Below are 24,338 nucleotides of genomic sequence, written 5' to 3' on the forward strand. Positions count from 1 at the left end.
AACAACAAAGATTGCCCTTAATCTATGTTCTATTTTTAATCAAATTTCCATTTTTTTCTGCTGTCAAAAAGCGTATCTCATGCTATCGAGACGCTGCATGTACGCTACGGGTGACCATACAAAAACAAGTTGGAAATAGTGGTTGAATTTAGATTTTCAGTCGGGAATTTTGTGTACCATCTCCGGGCAGCGAATTTGTAGTGAGCTTAGCTTAGTGACGACTACCTGGAAAGATTCTGGGCGGTTCAGGAAGCGGTAAAAGTCGTAAACGAGAGGACATACGTTCACTAAAGGGGAGACTTTGAGCTTTTGCAACTTCCTTTCCAACTCCGAAGAAGTACTGACAGCTATCGGCACAAAATCAGGGGATACAGTGAAGGAATTGGCTTGGAAGAGACTAGAGAATACAGAGTCGGTGTTGTGCAAGAAATGGATGCCTAAACTGGATTGTTTCACGTAAACGGTGAAGCTCCGAGAAGATCTGCGCTTTGCCCTCAACAATGAACATATTCCTCAAGCCTTAATGCGCACATCATTAGGGGTTTTCAGAAGACCTGCGGCGAAGCTTGCTTTACATCGTGAACACAAGTGAACCTGGCAATACTCAACATAGTGGCTCCAGAGAGGATTTGGAACTTAATCCAGGTTTACGAGTGGAGAGTGCGGATTCCCACCGCGGCGTCATTGTGGTCGATCAGATAATCAGTCGTGGTCCATCAATTAACCACGCCACCGATAGCCACACACTTCTACGCTGCGATTACAATGACCAACGGATTATCAGATGTAGGCACATGTACAGTGGTTCAAAAATGCAGATTCGTGATCCAATTCACAGCGCAACATTTTTTTGTCTCAAGAGCAAACTTGTGTGTCTCCGAAGGATTTTAGGCCGCTGAATCCGAATCTGGGCTTAGATTTGCTCTAACACGTCACAATTTTGAGCTATACCTCAAATAATAGCACAAAATATGCGATTTTGGGCTTTTTTGACTGCAAGCAATTAAGCATGGAAATATTTTTGGTTAATTGGTCAGTTAACATCTAAATTAAAGACTCATGCAAAATATTTCGTTTTACCTAATCAAATTTGATAGATTTAAGCATTTTATGTTAGTATGAAAACTTGCATGCAACTTTTGGAGGGTGACTTATATGGGAAATATCGTACCTAACATAAATCGCTTAAAACTATCAAATTCGATTTGGTAAAACGAATTATTTTGCATGAGTCGTTGATTTAGATGTTAATTGACGAATTAACCTTTTGATTGCTTAAAAAAATATTTCCTTGCTTAATGGCTTGCAGTCAAAAAAGCCCAAAATCGCATATTTTGCCCTATTAATTGAGGTATAGCTCAAAATTATGACGTGTTAGAGCAAATCTGAGCCCGGATTCAGATTCAGCGGCCCTAAATCCTTCGGAGACACATAAGTTTGCTCTTGAGACAGACAAAAAGTTAATTTTTGTTACGCTGTGTTATGAAAGGTGAGTGAAAAAATAGAGAAACAAGCAAGATATTAACATACAAAAAGAGGTATAGCCTAGGGGCTGTCCATAAACCACGTGGTCATTTTTTTGGGACTTTTCAACCCCCCCCCCCCCCTGCGTGGTCATTGGTCCATACAAAATTTTTTATTTGTCCATACAAAATGGTCATTGGCCGAACCCCCCCTCATGACCACGTGGTTTATGGACAGCCCCCTAGCTAGGCCTTCCCAAAAAAAAAAAAAATCAAAAGTCGAGGTGCTCAGCCGAAAAAGGAAAGATTTCTTGTAGAACATTTGCTTTTTATAAGAAAAAATATTTGGAGGTTCTGCCAGGCTGATTTTCGGAAAATGGCTTTTTTTTTAATCTGTGTGAAGAATTGGCTTGTTTAAAATCTCAAATAAACTGATATTAAAAAAAAGTCCTAAGACTCATTTGGGAACTTTTGAGACGATTAGAATAAAGCTAGACACGTTTTCGGCATGACTAGACTTACTTACCTTACCGGTCAGGCTAAGGCCGGGGTGGCCTCTGCTGTACATAGTAGCCGCCTCCATTCCACTCGGTCCATGGCTGTTTGTCTCCAGTTCCGCACTCTGCGTAGGGTCCGCAGATCGTCCTCCACTTGGTCGACCCACCTAGCTCGCTGCGCTCCACGTCTTCTTGTACCGGTCGGATGACTCTCGAGAACCATTTTAGTCGGGTTGCTATCCGACATCCTGATGAAGTGACCCGCCCACCGTAGCCTCCCGATTTTCGCGGTATGGACGATGGTTGGTTCTCTTAGCAGCTGATGCAGCTCGTGGTTCATTCGCCTTCTCCAAGTCCCGTCTTCCATCTGCACTCCGCCGTAGATGGTACGCAACACCTTCCGTTCGAAAACTCCAAGGGCGCGTTGGTCCTCTGCACGTAGGGTCCATGTTTCGTGCCCATAGAGGACGACCGGTCTAATCAGCGTTTTGTAGATGGTTAACTTCGTGTTACGGCGAACTTTGTTCGATCGTAGAGTTCTGCGGAGTCCAAAGTAAGCACGATTTCCTGTCACAATGCGCCTCTGAATTTCTCTGCTGGTGTCGTTGTCGGCGGTCACCAGTGAGCCCAAGTACACGAATTCTTCAACCGCCTCGATTTCATCACCGTCGATATGAATTCGGGGTGGCGGGCGCGGTGATTCCTCCCTGGAGCCCTTTGCCATCATGTACTTTGTCTTCGACACATTAATGACTAATCCGATTCGCCTGGCTTCACTCTTTAGTCGGATGTACGTTTCCGCCATCGTCTCAAATTTACGAGCAATAATATCAATATCATCGGCGAAACCAAGCAGCTGAACGGACTTCGTGAAAATCGTCCCACTCGTGTTTATCCCCGCTCTTCTCATTACACCCTCCAAAGCAATGTTGAACAGCAAGCACGAAAGACCATCACCTTGCCGTAACCCTCTGCGAGATTCGAAGGGACTCGAGAGTGTCCCTGATACTCGAACTACGCACATCACTCGATCCATCGTCGCCTTGATCAGCCGTATCAGTTTATCCAGGAATCCGTATTCGTGCATAATCTGCCATAGCTGTTCTCGATCGATTGTATCATACGCCGATTTGAAATCGATGAACAAGTGATGTGTGGGCACGTTGTATTCGCGGCATTTCTGCAACATCTGGCGGATGGCGAACATCTGGTCCGTTGTAGCGCGTTCACCCATAAATCCAGCCTGATATTGCCCCACGAACTCTCTTGCAATCGGTGATAGACGGCGGCATAAAATTTGAGAGAGTATCTTGTAGGCAGCGCTCAGTAGTGTGATCGCGCGGTAGTTTCCGCAATCGAACTTGTCGCCCTTTTTGTAGATGGGACACACGATACCTTCCATCCATTCCTCCGGTAATACTTCCTCCTCCCAAATCTTGGTAATGACCCAGTGTAGTGCTCTCACCAGTGCTTCTCCACCGTATTTTAGAAGCTCGCTTGGTAGTTGATCTGCTCCAGCGGCCTTGTTGTTTTTCAACCGGCCAACCTCCTCCTCAATCTCTTGAAGGTCAGGGCCGGAAGTCTTTCGTCCTGTGCACATACTCCTAGATCTGTTACCACGCCACCTTCGGTACTTGCAACGTCGCCATTGAGGTGCTCATCGTAATGTTTCCGCCACCTCTCGACCACATCACGCTCGCTCGTGAGAACATTCCCGTGATTATCTCGGCACATGTCGGCTTGTGGCACAAAGCCTCTGCGCGAGCGGTTCAGCTTCTCGTAGAACTTTTGTGTGTCCTTAGCGCGGTACAGCTCTTCCATCGCTTCGCGATCTCGTTCTTCCTGCTGGCGCTTCTTCATCCGGAAGACTGAGCTCTGCCTGTTCCGCACCTGTTTGTAACGTGCCTCATTCGCTCTCGTACGGTGTTGCAGCATTCTCGCCCATGCTGCATTCTTCTCGTTTTTCAACTGTTCACATTCGCCGTCGTACCAGTCGTTTCTGTGATTCGAAGTCGCGAAGCCTAGTGCTGTAGCCGAGGTACTACCTATGGCGGATCGGATGTCCCTCCAGCCATCTTCAAGTGTAGCTGCGCCAAGCTGCTCTTCCGTTGGTAGGGCCACTGCTAACTGCTGCGCGTAGTCTTGAGCCACTTCTACGCTACGAAGTTGCTCGATGTTGAGCCGCGGCGTTCGACTTCGACGCGTGGTGGTAACTGTCGAAAGTTTTGAGCGCATGCATACAGCGACTAAGTAGTGATCCGAATCTATATTCGCACTACGGTATGCGCGGACATTGGTTATATCCGAGAAGAATTGACCGTCGATTAGATCGTGGTCGATTTGGTTTTCTGTTTGGTGGTCGGGTGATCTCCAGGTGGCTTTGTGGATATCTTTGCGGGGGGAAGAAGATGCTTCGGACTACCATACCACGGAAGGCTGCAAAGTTTACGCATCGCTGGCCGTTATCATTCGATACGGCGTGCAGGCTGTTTCGCCCGATTACCGGTCTGTACATTTCCTCCCTTCCTACCTGCGCGTTCATGTCGCCGACAACGATTTTCACGTCACGCGGCGAGCAACCATCGTATGTTTGCTCTAACTGCGCGTAGAACGCTTCTTTCTCGTCTTCGTGTGGGCAGTGGACGTTAATGATGCAGTAGTTGAAGAAACGGCCCTTAACTCTCAACATGCACATCCTTGCGTTGATCGGCTGCCACCCGATCACACGTTGTCGCATCTTGCCCAACACTATAAATCCTGTTCCCAGTTCATTGGTGGTGCCACAGCTTTGGTAGAAGGTAGCCGGCATGACTAGAACAATCGAATTTATCTGAATGTTTTTGAAGTAGCTGTGAAACTCCAGATTATGCCAACGATCACCCAGCGCACAGCGGAGTTTTCTGACTGTACGCGTCGCGTTCCTGTTCTCGACTGAACGTGTGCGTGCTATGAATGGACACATCGATACGGCAAGTTGGATGCGCATTAGACTAGTCCAAATTATAGACTGGCACACCCCACACAGTAGCCTAGAATGTGAAACGCAGGCAAATGCTTTTCAGAAATCAATTACTTAACAACAAGAGGGCATCTCTTTTTATGTCAATCGATTTATGAATATCATCATGAACTTTTAAAAGAGTACACGTTGTATTGTGAACAGCACGGAAGCTAGATTGAACATTTGTTAACGGACAGTAGTTATTTAGGACAGTGCTTCCCAAACTATGCGCCGCGGCACCCTGGTGCGCCGTGAACATCTCTCAGGTGCACCACAGGCTCTTGAGCCAAAACACAAAGAACAAACTCTTATTATTGAAGGCAGAATATATTTTTTAGTTGTTTTTGTATGGTTACTAAAACTAGTGCCTCCTCAACTCCTTTTATGTATTCTATACCAATGTCTTACCTTTTCGAGAAAGACTTCAAAAGAAAGTCATTCAAAGGGGTTTTCCATCTTCTCTCCAACTCTCTTCTTGGCGTAACGTCCTCATTGGGTCAAAGCCTGCTTCTCAGCTTAGTGTTCTATGAGCACTTCCACAGTTATTAACTAAGAGCTTCCTCTGCCAATGACCATTTTGCATGCGTATATCGTGTGGCAGGCACGAAGATACTCTATGCCCAAGGAAGTCAAGGAAATTTCCTTTACGAAAAGATCCTGGACCGACCGGGAATCGAACCCGTCACCCTCAGCATGGTCATGCTGAATACCCGTGCGTTTACCGCCTCGGCTATATGGGCCCTTCCAGATGGGTTTTCCATCTTCTAAATTTTCAATTAAAAAGTGAATATTCCAAAGTCTACGAATGTTTTCCGGTATTTCGAATATTCTCATAAAACATTAGGATTTTTACAAAAAAATTAAATTTCCGGAATTTTAATTTTTTTTGTAAAAACTTTAAAATTGTTATTTGGACTTTATATGGTTCTGCTTAGTTTTCAATTTTATCAGTAGCTTGTAATGCAAAGTAAATATTTCAAGAAACTGTCATCTATAATTACTGTTGATCTCCAGGTCTCCTGCTGTTTCAAACGTTTTGGGACGACATTTGTACTTACATCACGTTCATAGCTTGTTTGTTTGTCTCTATAATTGAGATTTCCAGCTCTAGGCTGGTTTAGCTCCTTATCGTAAAGAAATCTGCGACAATTTATGTGTCGATTTCATGCGCAATTCCGAAACCCGCCTTTTTTTAGTTGTTGAGTTGGGATTTTTGAAATCCGAATACAAAACATTACCCCTCACCGTCACTGCACGCAAAAAAATCCGTTCCGATATACGTGCACTCCCAATCACGGCAACGGGAACAAACGGGAACTATGCATAGCAACGATAACAACAATAAGAAATGTACACCGTGAACTAGATTTCACGATGATGATTAACCTGGGCTTGTTAGGGGAATATCTGTAAATAAAAAGAAAATCGGGTTAAGTACGGTTCCTTTGAATTCCACTAAGAATTTGCATCCTTTGATGGATACGTATTTCGACCTCAACTGTAAGGTCATCTTCAGTGTCAGTCGAGTCAAGTACAAGACACTGAAGACGACCTTACAGTTGAGGTCGAAATACGTATCCGTCAAAGGATGCAAATTCTTAGTGGAATTCAAAGGAACCGTACTTAACCCGATTTTCTTTTTATTTAGATTTCACGTTTTCTAGAACGCCCATATTGACAGCTGGAACTAGTTCCAGTTCACGGTGTATATATGCTTGTTCTCATATTTGCGTTTGTTTGTTCACGTTTATCAGAACGGTTTTCTGAGCGTGTGTCAGCCGTCCTAACAGCTTCTAAACAATCCATTTTTATATCTATTTTTCCTAAAATCTACGTACTTCATTTAACAAATTTAAAAGTTTAACCCTTTGGAGACGAATGGGTCACATTAGCCCAGCCGTGAAAACCAACCTAGGAATGCCCTTCAATCAATAACTGTGGAAGTGATCAAAGAACACTAAGTTGAAGAGAGGCAGGCCAAGTTCCAGAGTTTATAAGGATGATTCTCTCTAATTTTTCTAGCTTATTTCTTGCAATAAAAAAAAATCTTCCAATGTTTAATCCAGATTTGTCGTAGGCACAGATTCTTACCTCCAATACTGGCATTGTAGGCCACTCCGACGCCACAGAAATTGTTGAACGCAACCGCGGCAACCTCTCCGGCACAGCGCGTTCCATGCTTATTGTCGCCATTGTCCCGTGGCATCGGATCCGAGTCATTCCCGTTGATGTCGTACGATGCGTCCGGGTCCTGTAATAGGAAAAAAAAAAATGTAAAAATGAGAAAAATTGGAAAGAGCAATTCAAAAATTACATGCGGAAAAAATGATGGAGTGAGTGATGACACGGGTGGAATTGAATGGTAACGATCGAGCACGTGGCCACGACCAAGAAAAAATAGCACAAAGAGTATACAGAATCATTCATGTTTCGAATAGCCGTTGCTATCTATTCACAGTTGACCAATGTGGTGGAAATATAGGCATGAGGTATCGCATATCATTGTAACATATGTAGATGTCATTGAAGGGTGGAATTGAGATTGAATGGATTCATTCCATCATATATAATGGAAACGATTCAATTGAATATGATGCAAATGATGCAGTGATGACGGTAAATCCTTTTTGAACAATGAAGTATTCAACAATAGTTCTGTGTGTATTATGAAAGGCATAATTTAAAAATGGGATATTTCATTCACTTGGGGTGGCATAAAAATTGCTCTAGCGTTAGCAGTATACTACATAGTTTGGAGACTAACAACATTCATGTGCCTTATTGTAATATTGTTCAAACTGCTTTCAAGAACAAGGTTGAGAAATGAACCATAATTCAATCTTGAAAAAAAAACTTCTATAGCATGATTGTCACTACTCCCGGCCACGCCTATCTTTATCGCTACTTTGGAATTATGTATAAGTGACAGGAAACAGCTTGCTTTAGATTAAAGTGCCTCTGTTCTTGACATTTTTTAACAAAATATGTAAACAGCATGTGCTTTCCCGTATCTTTTGGAAAACTTCTGCAAAATTCTAAAAAAAATCTCTAGGTTGATGAAAAAGGTATCTCAAGAGCAAGATACGCTAATGCTCCAGATATGTTTCTCGAGTACATATCAGAACCCAATGTATGCGACTTTTCCATATGAAAAGACAACGCTCGAGTCCACTCAACGTCCACAATTTATTTTATTCACACCACTGCACGGATGCAAAATCCCCTCAGTTCCCGAAAACTTTGAACAAATCTCAACGCCAGCTCTCATCATAAAACAAATTGAAGCATCATCATCGCCATCAAAGCTGCAAGCTTTTCCTCGGATTTTTGCCACTCGTTTTGCAGTGCTTCTAAACAACATTACGAGAACAAACAATCGGCTTACCGGGGTATCGTCGCCGTAGTCGTCGTCGCCGTCGTCCCTCAAGAGTCGAGATCGGGACGCAACCGGTGACATCCACACAAGCTGCCGGGTGCGGTGCCGTTCCCGCCCACGAGCGCTCCTTTACAGTTTGTTAGAAGTTTTCCACTTGCATGTACATATGTCGGTCGGTAGGTACCTACTTCACATTGTTATCTTCAGTTTCCGCCGCCGACCGACCGTCGCGCCACCACACACTGACAGACTGCGAGTACATTCCCTAAATAATACAATCCAGCACTAGGACTGTGTGTAGCGGCAGCAGTGCACACACAACAAACACATCACACAAGTTTGTTAAGTTAAATCCTGGAAAAGCTGAATAAAGGGGAAAAAATGTTCTCACTCACATACAACTCAAGCACCTGCTCTGTGATTTCTCTGGAGCAGTTCGGGAGCGTTCCCCGTGTCCGGCAGTTTCCGGGGTAAAGCGATTTTCTGAACATTGCGATTGTTTGCATTGTCTGCGTGGCATTCCACAAAACACTTAGACACCGTAAAGTAGAGCAGAATAGAACAGGGCCGAACAGTGTAGAGCAGAGTAGGGTAGAGGCAGAGTAGAGTAGAGTAGGGCAGAGTAGAGCAGAGTAGAGCAGAGTAGAGCAGAGTAGAGCAGAGTAGAGCAGAGTAGAGCAGAGTAGAGCAGAGTAGAGCAGAGTAGAGCAGAGTAGAGCAGAGTAGAGCAGAGTAGAGCAGAGTAGAGCAGAGTAGAGCAGAGTAGAGCAGAGTAGAGCAGAGTAGAGCAGAGTAGAGCAGAGTAGAGCAGAGTAGAGCAGAGTAGAGCAGAGTAGAGCAGAGTAGAGCAGAGTAGAGCAGATTAGAGCAGAGTAGAGCAGAGTAGAGCAGAGTAGAGCAGAGTAGAGCAGAGTAGAGCAGAGTAGAGCAGAGTAGAGCAGAGTAGAGCAGAGTAGAGCAGAGTAGAGCAGAGTAGAGCAGAGTAGAGCAGAGTAGAGCAGAGTAGAGCAGAGTAGAGCAGAGTAGAGCAGAGTAGAGCAGAGTAGAGCAGAGTAGAGCAGAGTAGAGCAGAGTAGAGCAGAGTAGAGCAGAGTAGAGCAGAGTAGAGCAGAGTAGAGCAGAGTAGAGCAGAGTAGAGCAGAGTAGAGCAGAGTAGAGCAGAGTAGAGCAGAGTAGAGCAGAGTAGAGCAGAGTAGAGCAGAGTAGAGCAGAGTAGAGCAGAGTAGAGCAGATTAGAGCAGAGTAGAGCAGAGTAGAGCAGAGTAGAGCAGAGTAGAGCAGAGTAGAGCAGAGTAGAGCAGAGTAGAGCAGAGTAGAGCAGAGTAGAGCAGAGTAGAGCAGAGTAGAGCAGAGTAGAGCAGAGTAGAGCAGAGTAGAGCAGAGTAGAGCAGAGTAGAGCAGAGTAGAGCAGAGTAGAGCAGAGTAGAGCAGAGTAGAGCAGAGTAGAGCAGAGTAGAGCAGAGTAGAGCAGAGTAGAGCAGAGTAGAGCAGAGTAGAGCAGGGTAGAGCAGATCAGAGCAGAGTAAAGCAGAGTAGAGCAGAGTAGAGCAGCGTAGACCAAAGTAGAGCAGAGTAGAAAGTCTAAAATCCTTCAGTACGCATTACCTACGTCCCTACTGTACTTCATCGAGTTTTGGACCACCAACGCACGCGAGGAGCGCCGAAGGGGCCCCGAAGCGGGTGGGAAACAATGGTTTCTAGCTTTCTGATGTTCACCGGGGGAAAAGCTTTTGCTTTCAAACTGTTGTGTGGAGAACCTTTCCATTTCGAGTTGAAATGTTTTACCGAAAAGCATCCACAAGAATGCATCACCGCAACACGCCGCGCCTGGTTTCCCCGCAGTCGCAGTCAGCAGCTTTTCCAAGTGGTTTTGAATAGTTGAACATCGAATTTGCGGAGCGCATGGATTTGTTTGTTTGGGTGGTCGTCGTCGGTTTTCGTCCGTCGACGGAAGAAGCACCCTTGCTTCTGAGGAACAGGAACACCAGCTTAAAGTGTTCTCCCATGTCCCCCATCATGACGAGTGCACGTTTCTCCCGTCAATAGTTTGGCGTGCATTCAAAACGAAACGCGTAGCAAAGTTTTGAAATGAGTTGCCGTAAGCTGCAAATACTACCATCCAGTCAGGCAGCCATCGCGGTAGTTTTGTTGAGCACAAAATAAGGCCGGAACAAATCTCATTTTCTTCTTTTGTCACAATACTCGTTCGCTCGCTAAGGGGGAGGACAATAAATAATAAATGTATTTGGCGAAGAAATACCCAAACAATTCGGCAAAATCTATAAACTCATCGGATTTGTTAACAAATTTTCTGTGCAACTCTAATTTCACCTTCAAATTTTAAAATTTCTTGAATAATTTATTGGTGTCCCCCCTCAAAATGTTGAATTTCGACCAAAATTTTCAGAGGGGGCGGTGACATAAGAGAAAATCGAAATTTGTGTCAGCCTAAAGAGCAAAAGAAAACTTATTTCTTGGCTCGCACATCCACCTTCTTTATGGAGTCAGTCTCAGTGTGGGGGAACTTTATTATCGGAGGGATGGTTAAGAAGAAACATCTCATTCTTCTACTTGACGTAATGTCCCCACTAGGACACAGCCTGTTTCATACCTTAGTATTCTATGAGCACTTCCACAGTTATTAACTGAGAGCTTCCTCTGCCAATGACCATTTCACACATCGTGTGACAGGCAAGAAGATACTCTATACCCAAGGAAGTCAAAGTAATTTCTACCGCGAAAAGTTCCTGGACCGACCGGGAAACTAACCCGTCACCCTCAGCATGGCAATGCTGAATCCCCATGCTTTTACAGCTGTGACTATAGAGGCCCATCTTTTGTCTACCGCTTCGGATGCATATGTAAAAGTTCCTGTGTTCAATCGACCCGTCTGATTTATCTTACTTTAACATTCTATCTGATTTCTCTCTATTCTCTGGGTCAATGTTGTAAGGGTAAACAATAATTTTCACCTTAAAAATTCATTACTAAAAATTGTTTACGTCGTGTAAACTTCATTTCTGTCATGATTGCTTTGGATTGGATCATAACACCTAATACCATTTATGCCATTTAAAATAGTTCTTTTTATTGCTCATAACATTTCTTATCAAGGACTTACTGGAGTTGGATCCGTTTTGCCCCACGGTGTACTACCCCTGGGTGGCCCCGTTTCACAGTGTTCCTCCTCTTCACTCCCTCATTTCGGTGTGCGTATTCTATTAAAACCGACAGGATATAAGTTAAAACTTCTCCGCCGTTCGTTGATGGTGGAAGCATGAAGAAATAATGCAACTTTTTCGTAGTGAATTTATAATTGAATCTAGCAGCAGAAAGTGAACTGAGAAAACTATGCGCTCCGAGCACGTTCGCGGTGGGCGTGACTGCTGCATTGCGCTGACTGACTAGTAAGATTGATGTCCCTCTCCATTGGAGCGGGTTTTTAAGAGTTTATTCTTTCGACTTGTTTAGGTTTATTTTGCAATAAAATAATTCATACCCGAACAAATTGACAACCACTGTTTTCCACAAAATAATGTGAAAATTACTTGACGGATTATTTGGGAAGTGTTTCCTGGAATGTTTCAAGTAGTTCTCTACAAATATATATATATGTACCATTCCCTGCCCTAATTTGCAAGCCGCCTTGACAATTTTGACCATAACTCATTAGAAGTTAACTAACGTACATATTCAAGAATTTACCTTATTAAGTTGAAAAGATTCGATGCGATTGTATGCAACGTTGGTCTATAGAACGAAAATTGGCCTATTTGTGGATACAACGTTGGCCTATTGCTTTCCACACACTAGAACCACTTATTATCTATTTTTTTTTTTCAATATTTCTGCTGAAATATAATCTCTGTTTGTTCACCAATCTTACTTTTAAATTACATTTTCGGAGCCAAATTTTCAAAAAAAAAAACTATAAAAAAATCACTTAAACTTAAGTTCTTTCTTAATTTAGTAACGAAAACAACGCAACCCTATTATTGTGTTATATTTTTACAGTCACCGCACACAAAATCTTTCTTCCTGTTCGTTCCTTCTGGTTCATACGTAAGCAATGTTGTTGACGTCACTTTACTGATGGGCCAAGATTTGGGTACATAGTGAAAAAAATGTCCTTAATATTCGGCCCACATTTAATTTGTAAAAAAGTTATTATTCGTTGAAAACAAATATACAAGTTCAAAATAGCGTCTTTGACCGTTGCATCAAATGTTCAGTTATTTAAAAGTCAATTCGAAATGTTCCAGAATCATGCCATTTATGATCATGACTACCCACCAAGCTAAACAAACAATTTTCATGCTCCAAAGTGCTAAAATTGAAACGAAATGTTACAGTTGTTTGGCGCACAGCTTTTCCGATATCCAGTTATGCGTGTTTGTTTGAGTTTTTGGTTTACGAAAAGCATCTCGATACCCTATATCCCAGCATTTCAGATAAGATACTCCCAACCATGGATTCAGATAATTCTTTCAGTTACTTGAGCTTGACTATGAGCGGCCATAGTTGCCCCAGTATCGCCAGATCAACCACTCTTACACAAGAAACTAATGAAAAAACTACTCTTGGGATTAACAGGTATCTTGGCTGTGTAAGTGATACTTGCCATTTCAGAACGCCGGTCAATGCCCAAGCAACACACATGTTATAATAGAGTTACAACAGCGCAAGTTTTGGTTGTATAGAAGTTTATTTTACGTAATTCTAACACTGTGTTGAAATAACGTAAAATAAACTTCTATACAACCAAAACATGCGCAGTCGTAACTTTTATATAACATGTGTGTTACTTGGGTGTGGGGAAGGGGGTGGCAATGATGATTGGTGCTGTCAAAATAAAATCAGAGCTGATTTCTCAAAGTTCACAAATTTTTGCGTTGGTATAGTAAATTAGTAAAATAGTAAAGCCCTTTAAGAACATTATGAAGAAACATTATAATAAAAAATGATCGTTGGAGGAATATTTTGAGGAATGTCTCGCTGGAATCGCAAGTGCAATTCCAGAAGGACATGCGAGAGCACTCTCTGGCAGAATTCATAAAATAAAATAAAAATAAAAAAAATCCTTTAAAGATTTTCCGTAGAATCGCTGAAGAAATTCCGGAAGGGATTTCAAAATAAATTTCTGGAGGAATTTCTAGATAAATTCCTTAAAGCGTTTCTGAAGAACAGCAACTACTGAAGGAGGAAAATTTCTGAAGGAATCAAGGGGAATTTCCTGAAGAAGCTCCTTGAGAAATCTCTGGTAGGCATTGCAACTCAATCTGTGGGGATATTTAAGGAAAAGTTCCCAGAGAAATCTCCTAATAAAAACCATGAACGATTTTTGAAGAAATGGCTAGAGGAGTCAATTTAGAAATTCCTACCCTACCCTATTCGTGGAAGAAATCCTGGAGGAATTTCTGAGAAACTACAGTGAGATTCCCTGGGAAATATTTGTATGAATTTCTGCAGGAATCTAGAATAATTTCTGGAGGTTTTTTTTTGAATAAATTCTTCTAGCGTTTCCGTAAGGATCCTTGGAAAAATCTCAGAAAGATTGTCTTGGAGAAATTATAGAGGAATCCATTAAGAATTTTCTAACACTTTCTAAGGGAATTCTTGGCACAATTGCTGGAGTAGAAACGAGCAGGTTTGAATTGTATATTTTGTAAATAAATCTGATCAAGATTTAAAAAAAAAAAAAATAAAAGCATGGAGATATTTCTGAAAGAATCCATAAATTGTTTTCAAGAAACTTCAAGGAAAGTTTTCTAGAAAAATCCCTAAAACAACACCTGATTTTGAAGAAAATCATGAATTAATTTCAGGACGAATCTATGAAAGATTTTCATAAAAAATCTCTCGAAAATTTTTGGAAGGAATCCGTGGAAGATTTTGTGAAAGCCAGACTTAAGAAGCTTTCCACAGAAAACGATGTAACAATTTCAAAAGCAGGAATGCCATGCGCGTCAGTTTGTGAGCAAGCGTACGTGGTTTCAATATGATATTGAGCTGCACTCGGCTAATTTTAAGTGCTGAATGCCATCCCTGTTCAGAAGCAATCCATGGAACACTTTCTTAACCTTTCGGGACGCGCGCCATTTTGATTCTAAAACTGCACCGGGCTCGCGCTGTATATCACGAGCGACGTTTTTTGGTGGTGTTGTGCTTTTTACAACGGCACGCGTCCTGAAGGGTTAAATAGTGCTGGGAGAAATATCTGGAGGAGATTGTAGAGTCTGACGGAATCGCTAGAAGCATTCTATGTAGGATTTTTTAAAGAAATCTCCTGAAGAATTTCTGAAGGAATACTAAGAGCAGTTAGCAAAGAAGCCCCTGAAAGAATATCTTCAAGAATGTCTGGATGATTTTTAAGGAATCCGTTTAAGATTTTCCAAATTAATTCCAGTATGGATTTCAGAAAGAATCTGTGAAGGAATTATCCCTGATTTTTTTCTTAAAAAATCTTTAGAAAAAAATCTTGCGGAATTACTGACGAATGTATTGGAGGTAGGTTTGAAGCAGCCCACGGGAGATTTTCTAAAAAAAATCCCTCAATTTTTTGAAAGAAAACCCTAGATGAGTTTGTAAAGAAATCTCTGAAGAAAATTTCAAAAAAAAAAATGGCAAAATGAATGTTAAAAATTTCTGTAGGGGTTTCTGAAATAATTTCAGATAAAAATTCAAATTTTCAGAAGAAATCTCTGGAAAATTTCTAAAGCGAACCCCGAAAATTTTTCACAATAAATAATGTTTCGAAAGTTATTTTAGAACTTCTATGGATTGCTTCAGAAACGTATCCTCCTACGATATATTTTCAGGAAATCATCCACTGATTCCATCACAAATGATTTCAGGGATCCCTTCAGAAAATCAAAAGTTCAGAGTTCCTCCAAAAAGTTCTCCAAGGATTTTCTAAGAAAATCTTTGAGAGACTCATCCAGAAACTCTTTCAATATTTCTGTCAAATATTCGTTCGAGGATTCATTTTGAAATTTCTTTGAATTACTTTGATTTTCCTTAAGAAATTATCTACGAAATTCCTTCTAATTTGCTTCATGGATTCCTTCAGAAATTTATCCAGGAAGTCGGCCTTAAAATCTACCAAAGGTTTTATTTTAGAAACTCCACAGCGGTTTCTTCGGAAATTCTTCCAAGGGCTCTTTAACCCTTTCCTGCCCACGACTTTGAACGACTATTTCTATGCCAAGGAAGCGTTTCTGATAAAAGTGCCTGAACAAAAGCAATTGCAAATTGACAATTTTATTTCGAAATCAACGAAAATTTTGTTGCTGTAAATCAATGGTATTTTGATTGTTTATCAATAGTTCCGATATTGAAACAAGTAGTTGGCAGTTTGGTTTACCTAATGAGATTACAATCATATTCTAAAAACTATTGCATTGTTCAGGACGGCGCCCTATCGACCGAATAATTTCCCACCGTGTACCTACTGCCAACTGTGAAAAACAAACAATGACTTCAAGCCGACTTCAACACACAATATAGGTACACGATACAGTACAGAAACAGATAGCACACAAGACACACACGTTTAGTCGAACAATTTGAGACGGTCAATTAAAACAGTGAATTACGATAATAGCAGTTTGTTGAACAGGATCCACACTAAAAAGGGACTAAAAATGTAAGTCACGAACACAATTTGTTATTCTACTTAAATCTAAATCATGCAAATTATAAATTAAATTGTAAAATTTCCTATTCATGCAATATTGAACTTACGAACTATGTTAGAGCTTAAAACTAACGAATTAAATAAATTTGCAGCTAAAAGCAACTCCACAACCAAAAATACGAGTTCGCTATTTGGATTGTCCGAGAAATCATCACCGGTCGCAACAAATCTTTTAGATTTTTATCCACGACCGTTTTCAACGACACCCACGTGGAAGCCCCAAAGCGCGATGGCGGCGGCCAGATATAATTGCACATGCGGCGAACCAATCGTCGGTGATGAAGAGAAGGCAAAGTGTAGTGAGTGCCTGCTTTCGATTCATCTCGCGTGTGCTGTGATCGGTCGTTGTATCGGTGGTGAACGCGTTGTGTGTGAGCATTGTTATCAACGAGACCCTCCACCTCTCCCTTCGACCACAAGGCGGTCGGCAACCTCTTCTACCCGAGCCCATCTGTTGCTCGATTTACAGCGGCTCGAAGAAGAAAAGTGCTTGCAGGAGAAGGCTGCTGAGGAGAAAGTGAGACGTGATAGGGAATATCTCGCGAAGAAATATGAGCTCATGCAGGCTGATCTGCTCGCAAATAGTGAAGCCAGTAGTCGTCGATCGGTATCCAGCATCGCGAAGGTTCAAGCTTGGCTTCTGGACAAGCCCACCGACAAAGTTGAATCCGGCATCGGGCAAAGTGAAATCCCCGCCGGTGTATCGTCTCGGACAGGCACGGTCTACAAGCCAAACCGGCTAGTACCAACGACAGTCGCTGCATCTTCAACTCCCAAGTCAGGGCAGCATGCGGAGCACTCTTTTGGGCTCAATCCGAGCCAGCCACTAAGCCAAGATGCGTCAAGATGCGTCGTACCACCGAAGAACCAAACGCAAAACCCGTTGGATTGGAGTTTGACTTGGGAACATCCTGACGAACCCATACCAAAACGACGAATCGCAGTGGACTTGGAGGAGATCCAGCGGAAGTTCGGCGGCGTGCAATTACGTCCCCCCAACCCGAGCCAGCAACCAGTAGGTCGGGCGTTACCAGCTAGCGAGCCGGTACTAGGTGAAGCCCAGCAGAATCCCATCCACTGGGTTTCCTCACAGCAGCAGGAGATTCCAACTACAAGCCCAGCGTTGGCAAGTAGTATGGGACAAATCCAAGCGGCGCTCGCGTTGGAGCCCCTCACAACCCGATACCAGCAGACGTCCGGCCTCGAATCAGCACCAACCGGACAAGAAGCGTCGGCAGCGATTACTTCGGTGAGTCAAACGTGCTCTAATATATTTCCGACACAAACAAGACCATTGCAAAGCAATGTGACATTCGATATGCCCAAATTGTCGCCATTTATTTCACACACTCCCTTCCCCTTGACCGAACCATGCAAGCCCCCCCAAACTACCAAAACTAGCCAAAACAACACGCTAACGCCGCTCAGCACAAAAGTGCATAATTTCCAGACTACACCAAAAATGTGTAACCCTTGCACATTCACAAAATCAGCTCCTGTGTCCGCAAAATCGTTAAATTCGCAAAAATTTCTGTACAGAAATCTAGCTAGGTTTACTAGTGACCTTGGAAAACAAAAAAAATATCGACATTTCGCATCTAGACGAGTGTACGAGCTGTTTTTGAAAATGTGTAACTGCAACACATTTTTGTGTGGTCTGGAAATTCTGCACTTATGAGTAAGGCTTACACATTTTAGTGCTGAGCGGTTTTACTGTGAATGCGTTTGCCTTCAATCCAGCATATAGAAGCACTCCTCATGTCCGCCCCTCGACTACCCCCTCCGTGCGCTTCGCTGACTATCCGCCCGTTTCGTCGGCCGCTTGCCCGCTACTCAAGTGCAAACAGTTCAAAGCAGTACGGTGCCTATAGCGTCGTCGATGGCTGCCAACAGTGATCCAGTGGTGCCCAACGTGTTTCCACAAGCGTTCCTTCCCTTCGATTCTACCTCTGCACGGTTGAGGGACTGGAACCGTGGATAAGTTCTCCAACATCTCAACAGCTCGCTGCTAGGCACATCGTTCCCAAGGAGCTACCCATCTTTTCGGGCGATTCTGTCGAATGGCCGCTATTCCTGAGTTGTTATCAGAACACCACACATTTATGTGGGTTTTCCCACGGAGAGAATTTGATGCGTCTGCAACGGAGCCTCAAAGGAAACGCCCTGGAAGCAGTGAGGAGTTTACTTCTGGAGCCCTCATCGGTTCCTATGATCCTCTCGACTTTTCATACACTGTACGGTCGTCCCGATCTGATCATCAACTCACTACTGCAGAAGGTGCGCTCTACTCCAGCCCCGAAACCGGACAAGCTGGAGTCTTTGATATCGTTCGGTCTAGCCTGCCAAAACCTCTGTGGTCATCTGCGTGCAGCTGGACAACAGGCCCACTTCTCCAATCCGGCGTTGCTGCAGGAGTTAGTCAGCAAGTTACCAGCAAACATCAAACTTGATTGGGCGCTTTTCAAACAAAAGTGCCCTGTGGTCGACCTCGGTACATTCGGCGATTACATGGCGCAACTGGTGGTAGCTGCAAGTGACGTCGCTCCCTATCAACCGTCTCAAGAAGCTAGTGTTGGTTCGAACAAACGAAAGGAAAAAGAGAAGCTGTATGTGAACACCCACGCATCTGGCAATTCGGTGGACAACGTTGGTGAACGGAATCCTCCTAACAATCCTGGAGGCAAGCAGAACCAACCAAAACCGTGCCCAATCTGTGGGAAACAAGGGCACAAGGTGCGAGACTGCGACGACTTTAAGAAGTGCAGCCAGGAGGAACGTTGGATGTGCGTTCAGCAGCATTACCTATGCAGACGGTGCCTGGTAGCACACGGAAAGTTCCCGTGCAAGGCAACATCGTGTGGAATGGAAGGATGTGATGAGCGGCACCATAAGCTTTTGCATCCTGGAAAGCCACAGCCAGTAGTCCCAGCAAAACAGGCCACGGCGACCGAAACCGTAAACGTCCACACCGCTCTGAAGGTATCCACGCTTATTCGTATAGTACCAGTGACTCTGTACGGTAACGAAAGATCTGTCCACACGTTTGCGTTTTTGGACGAAGGGTCCTCGTCTACACTGGTCGACGTCCGTATTGCCCAGGAGTTGGGAGTGAAAGGTGAAGTCCATCCGCTTTACTTGCAATGGACCAGTGATGTTGAACGATGTGAGGACAATTCTCAGCTGATTCGACTCGAAATCTCGGGTCGTGGGGCCAAGAGACGATACGTCGTTGCAGCAGCTCATACCGTGGATCAACTGTGCCTTCCTCAACAAAGCTTGCCGTTTGATGAACTCGCTCAACAGTTTCCGCACCTCCGAGGTCTACCCATTCAAGGATATCGCAACGCCACTCCAACAATCCTGATCGGTTTGGACAACACTCACCTGAAGATTCCCCTTAAGGTACAGGAAGGCAGAGTCGGTCAACCAGCGGCGGCGAAAACCAGACTGGGTTGGACGGTGTACGGCCCTATTCCTGGTGAAAGCTCCTCGACTCAGCAGAGTCAGTTTCATCTGTACAAGGAAGCTCGAAACCCTGACGATGTGTTACACGACCTTGTGAAGGAGTTTTTCTCGGTGGAGCACGTTGGTGTTGCTGTAGCTCCTTTGTTGGAAGGATCCGACGAAATGCGTTCCAGAAAGATCCTTGAAGAAACGACTTTACGGCTGCCATCCGGTCGGTTCCAGACAGGGCTGCTTTGGAAATACGACCACATCCACTTTCCAGACAGTAGGCCGATGGCAGAGAGTCGGCTCAAATCACTGGAGCGTCGTTTGCGGCGGAAACCTGAATTGTTCGAGAATCTGCAGCAGCAGATAGTTGAGTACGTGGAGAAGGGGTACGCACACAAAATAACGCAGGAGGAGGTTCTCAGATCAGACCCCAAGAAAGTGTGGTATCTTCCGTTGGGGGTGGTTGTTCATCCCAAAAAGCCAGGAAAGGTTCGCATAGTCTGGGATGCGGCAGCGAGCGTCCAAGGCCAGTCTCTCAACTCTGCCTTGCTTCCAGGACCAGATCTGTTGTCCTCCCTCCCGTCAGTGCTCTCCAAATACCGTCAACGCTAGGTAGCGATCTGTGGCGATATAAAGGAGATGTTTCACCAGTTCCATGTTCATCTAATTTCGTTGGTCTGGAATTAATCAAGATCAACTATGGAAAGTAGAGGGTTAAGATTTTTCTTCAGGACTTACTTTTGGTATTTCCTCAAGTATTTTCCTCGAAATTTCTCCTAGAGTTATTAATGGTAGATTTCCATGTGTTCCTTCTGAAATTTCGTCTGGGATTACTGTAGAGATTCTTCTTGAGAGTCGCTTAGAAAATCCTTCTGAAATTTGTTCAGGGATTCCTTCAAAATTCTCTACAATAATTTCATAAGAAATTCTTTCAAAGATTCGTTCCTAAATTCTTCCGGTGGTTTATTTAGAAAATCTTCCAGAAATTTCTTCAGAAATTTGTACAATAAGTCTATCAGAAATTTGCATAGAAACTGCTCTATAGGATTCTTCGAAAATTCCCGCAGGAACATGTTCTGGAATTTCTCCAGTGAATCATTCAGAATATCCTGCGGGAATTTCTTCAGAGTTTCTTGAATTATTACTTTCGAATTCTCCTAACTTTCTGCAGGAGTTCATAAAGAGATTTCATGATTTGCTTCAGATATTCCTCCATGAGAATTTCTTCAGGAATTTTAAAGATTTTTTCAGAAATATTTCTAGATATTTCTTCATGGAATACTTTAGTAATATCTCAAAAGTTTATGTTATTGATTTTCAAAGAAGCTCATCTACAGGAGCTCCTTCCGAAATACAACCACAGATTGCTTCATTAATACTTTCCAAAAACCCTGTATGGGTTTTGTTCATGGATTTTTCCAGGAATTTTCCAGATACTTCTCCAAAACTTTTTTTTGGAAATTCCTCCTGAGATTATTTTTAAAATTTCATTGATATTGCTTCTGATATTATTCTAGAGATTCATTCAACACGGATGAAATCTAGTTGAAACAAATTGAGAATTTTACAGAAATAACATATGGGTTGCATTAAACTACCTCCGTTCGTTGAAACGAACTATGATGTGAGTAAATACTAAGCGACAAACTTTAGTTTGTTTTTACCAAGTAAGTCATTAACTTTTGACAGTTCTCCAAACAATCCCTAATATGGAGGTAAGTTCTATCAACTTTCGTGGTTGAAACACTAAAGGACTAATTGCGGGAATCATTGGAAGAACTCCTGGAGATACCTCCGAAATAACTCTTGGAAACACTTCAACCTTTGGTCAAGTCCATTTATGGCTGATTGAAAATAATTTCTACCGCGCAAGCAATGACTGAACCAGACAAATTTCTACTTTTGGCCAAATTTCCATGGTCATGCGAAGTGCTAAAAATTTAAAAGTGTTGAGTATTGTTAGTGCTTTTAGAAATTATTTACGAACAAGAAAGGGTGAACGTAAAATAAGGTCGAAGTGTATACAGTTTCTGGAGGGATTAGTGAACCGATGGAGACATTTCTGAAGGCAATCTTGCAGAAACAAAAAAAAATCTTGGAGGAAATCTTTAGAGAAAGACTGAATGAATTTGTAAAAATGGATTTTTCTTCGAAGGAATGAAAGAATATCCGGAAAAACTGGGGATTCCCCTGCAGGTATTCATAGAAGAATGTCTTGAAAATTTATGCAGGAATTGCCGAAAGAATCTTTAGAGAGATTCCTAATGTATCACCAAACAAACATCTGAAAGAATCCTTAATGAGGGGTGACTGTTTCCACCCCAAATCACCAATCAACCAGACTTATTGGTTCATGATTCGAATGAAACTTTTCAGTTCTTTTCAAAACAATAAACTAAAAAAAAATCCAGATTTTTTTTTCCAAATCACGATTGTTGTTTGAAAAGGTCCTTTGCACAAATGAATTAAAAAAAAGGAAGCTTGAAATCTGATTGTTATATGAAAAAACTGTCTGAGAACAAGTTCTTGTGGTTATAAATCTACTTAGATTCAACAGGTTTTCCTTATTAGTAAAAAGAAATAGTATATTCAAATAAAAAAGTTGTTTGTGTTATCAAATATTATATCAGGAGCCCTAAGTTTTTTCGTAGATCCTGTTATGTCTTGTAAGTTGCTCATCCGATTGACTTGATGTGAAAAAATGAAATGTGGCATATTTCATGAAAAATTTGGAACAATTAGAGTTGAACATGTTAATTCAACTGTAAATTAATGTTATTTTTTACCACAAATTTCACATCTCTCTTTAACAACTAGTACAGTTGCTTTCCTTGAGATCTCTTGTGTTTTCATCAACTTATTCAAGCAAAAGAGAAAAACACTCCTTCGGTTCACAAGTCCACCTCAAGTACCATTACTTTTACCACAAGTAGCACCAAGTGCAGCTAGCAGTCCCAATGCCACACTTGTATGGATGGAACTTTCCTATCCTGAAAAGCCCCAAAGCGCCCAGGTGGTCTAACCTTCCCCTTTCCCCGCAGTCATCCTGCCCTGACCTCAATCCCTCTCTCGTTATTCCCATCACGTTCCAACTACACTTCCGTGGAAGAGTGGCTTTTCCCAGTTTTCTTCCCCTCCCGCTCTCCCCCTCATCCAGAGATTTCACCCCTCGTCTGAGGCCGCAGCTGTTGTTGGGTTGGTCAACCCGGAAAATAACAAAGTGCTGCCCGACCCGACTACATCATCCCATTCAGCCATGACCTCCACCCGCCTGCCCGCTCGTCGAAGCACTTATTTCACTTATTGGGCCCATTTCCGGTCAGAGACCCCTTGCGTCGTCGTCGCATTTCGCACCTGGATGGGCAACAACTCGGCACATAAAGGCATCCCGGAGCAACCGGGGGAATATTCCATTTCCGTACCATTTCCCATGATCGGTAATTGGAAGTGAATCAATATAATTCACACCTTCTTGGGCTCGATTGGTGTGATGCGCTCTGTATGTCTGTGCAACTGCCAGCCAGGAGGACATGGTATGGTAATGCAACTTTGCAGAATCACACATGAATAGCCTTAAACCGATCGGATGACAATTCTCCGGAATGCTGTTCCATCGAAGGAGCAAACAACTTCCCCCATCGTCATACCTCTATGTAGCTATTTTTCCCGACGATCACCCCAAGTGAGTGGTGTAACATAGTACGTTGCATGTGCATGAGAATTTCCTTCCTGTTTAACTCAACTGCCACCATTAGAGCTGCCAACATCAGTCAGCCAAGCGTCCGCTGGTTCTCTGGTTGGTTGGTCGGACGGTTAGTTCCTTCGGAAACTGGGGAAAAACCCCTAACTGCATTTGAGCTCTGCCAGTGCACTGCTGCTATCGAGAACAGGGAACGAGATGAATCGGAGAAAACGGCAAAAGAACTTTTAATTCGGTTTAAAAGGGAAATAAGTATCGGCAAAACGAGCGTGTAACCGTACAGAAATGCGCTTCTTGGTTGTTTCGTGCTCGAGTGGAAAGCGGTGATTTCTTTCTGCTGCTCGGTTCTGCTCTGGTTTCTGCCAACTTGTACCTTCCTACTACCTACTTTCCTTCGGGACTCCCGCATCCGTTTTGGTCCCATTTCCGGTTTCGGGCACGACTGTTTTAGTGCCAGTCAGTGTGCTCTGCAGTGAAATTTTTTTCCTGGTCGTAAAACGGATATTGTGTTGCACTGAAGTTGGTCGTGTGTGCCGATGACTGGGTTTTGAAAATGCTTCTGGAAGAAGTAGGACCAGGAAGTGCAAGTGAATCGAAAAAAGTAATTCTGAGATGACATTGGTACGAATTTTTATGGTGGCTTACATGCGCATTAACATGATAGCGAATGATAAATTCAACTCACATTGAGTTAAACTGTTTGAGTTTAATTTTATTGTGTTACTACTTCTTTAAATTTTTATGTACCATGCGTGAAGAACCATAACCAAAATGTGTTGGTTTTGGAAACGAGACTCAAGCTAGCTCGAGAAAAAACAATATTGCGGTATTATGCTAGTTTTGAAAAATTGGAAACACTTGATGTAGCAGCCCCATTACCTCGCGCTTGCTTCTTCCAGGCGGTGTTTTTCATACCAAGATAATAAAATCTGCTGTTTCCGTGTCTGTTTGTATTGTTACATGTTCTGCCGGGTTCCTAACTGCAGCATTGCTGCAGCGTTGCGTATTCCTGCTTTAAAAATCCTAGGCACTCCTCGACGAACGATTCGTCATATCGATTTCGTTCCACGTACCCAACAGTGTTCTCGGCTGAGTCTTTGAGTTAATGGTTGCTTTTACTGTTCTACTACAGTCCTCTCTAGAGGGTCACAT

General features: G+C 42.9%; 1 protein-coding gene across 2 annotated transcripts in view; it reads right to left on the reverse strand.

Annotated features, from left to right (window-relative positions):
• LOC109408491 (furin-like protease 2) overlaps positions 1-24,338 on the reverse strand; it is a 1,190,934-nt gene that overhangs the window by 104,778 nt on the left and 1,061,818 nt on the right. For both annotated transcript variants that reach the window (XM_062857325.1, XM_062857326.1), the window contains exon 6: positions 7,053-7,212. In XM_062857325.1, coding sequence (XP_062713309.1) covers positions 7,053-7,212 — 160 coding nt within the window. The remainder of the gene's footprint in view (positions 1-7,052; positions 7,213-24,338) is intronic.

This window comes from Aedes albopictus, chromosome 3 (genome assembly GCF_035046485.1).
Source record: "Aedes albopictus strain Foshan chromosome 3, AalbF5, whole genome shotgun sequence".
Taxonomy (NCBI): Eukaryota; Metazoa; Arthropoda; class Insecta; order Diptera; family Culicidae; genus Aedes; species Aedes albopictus.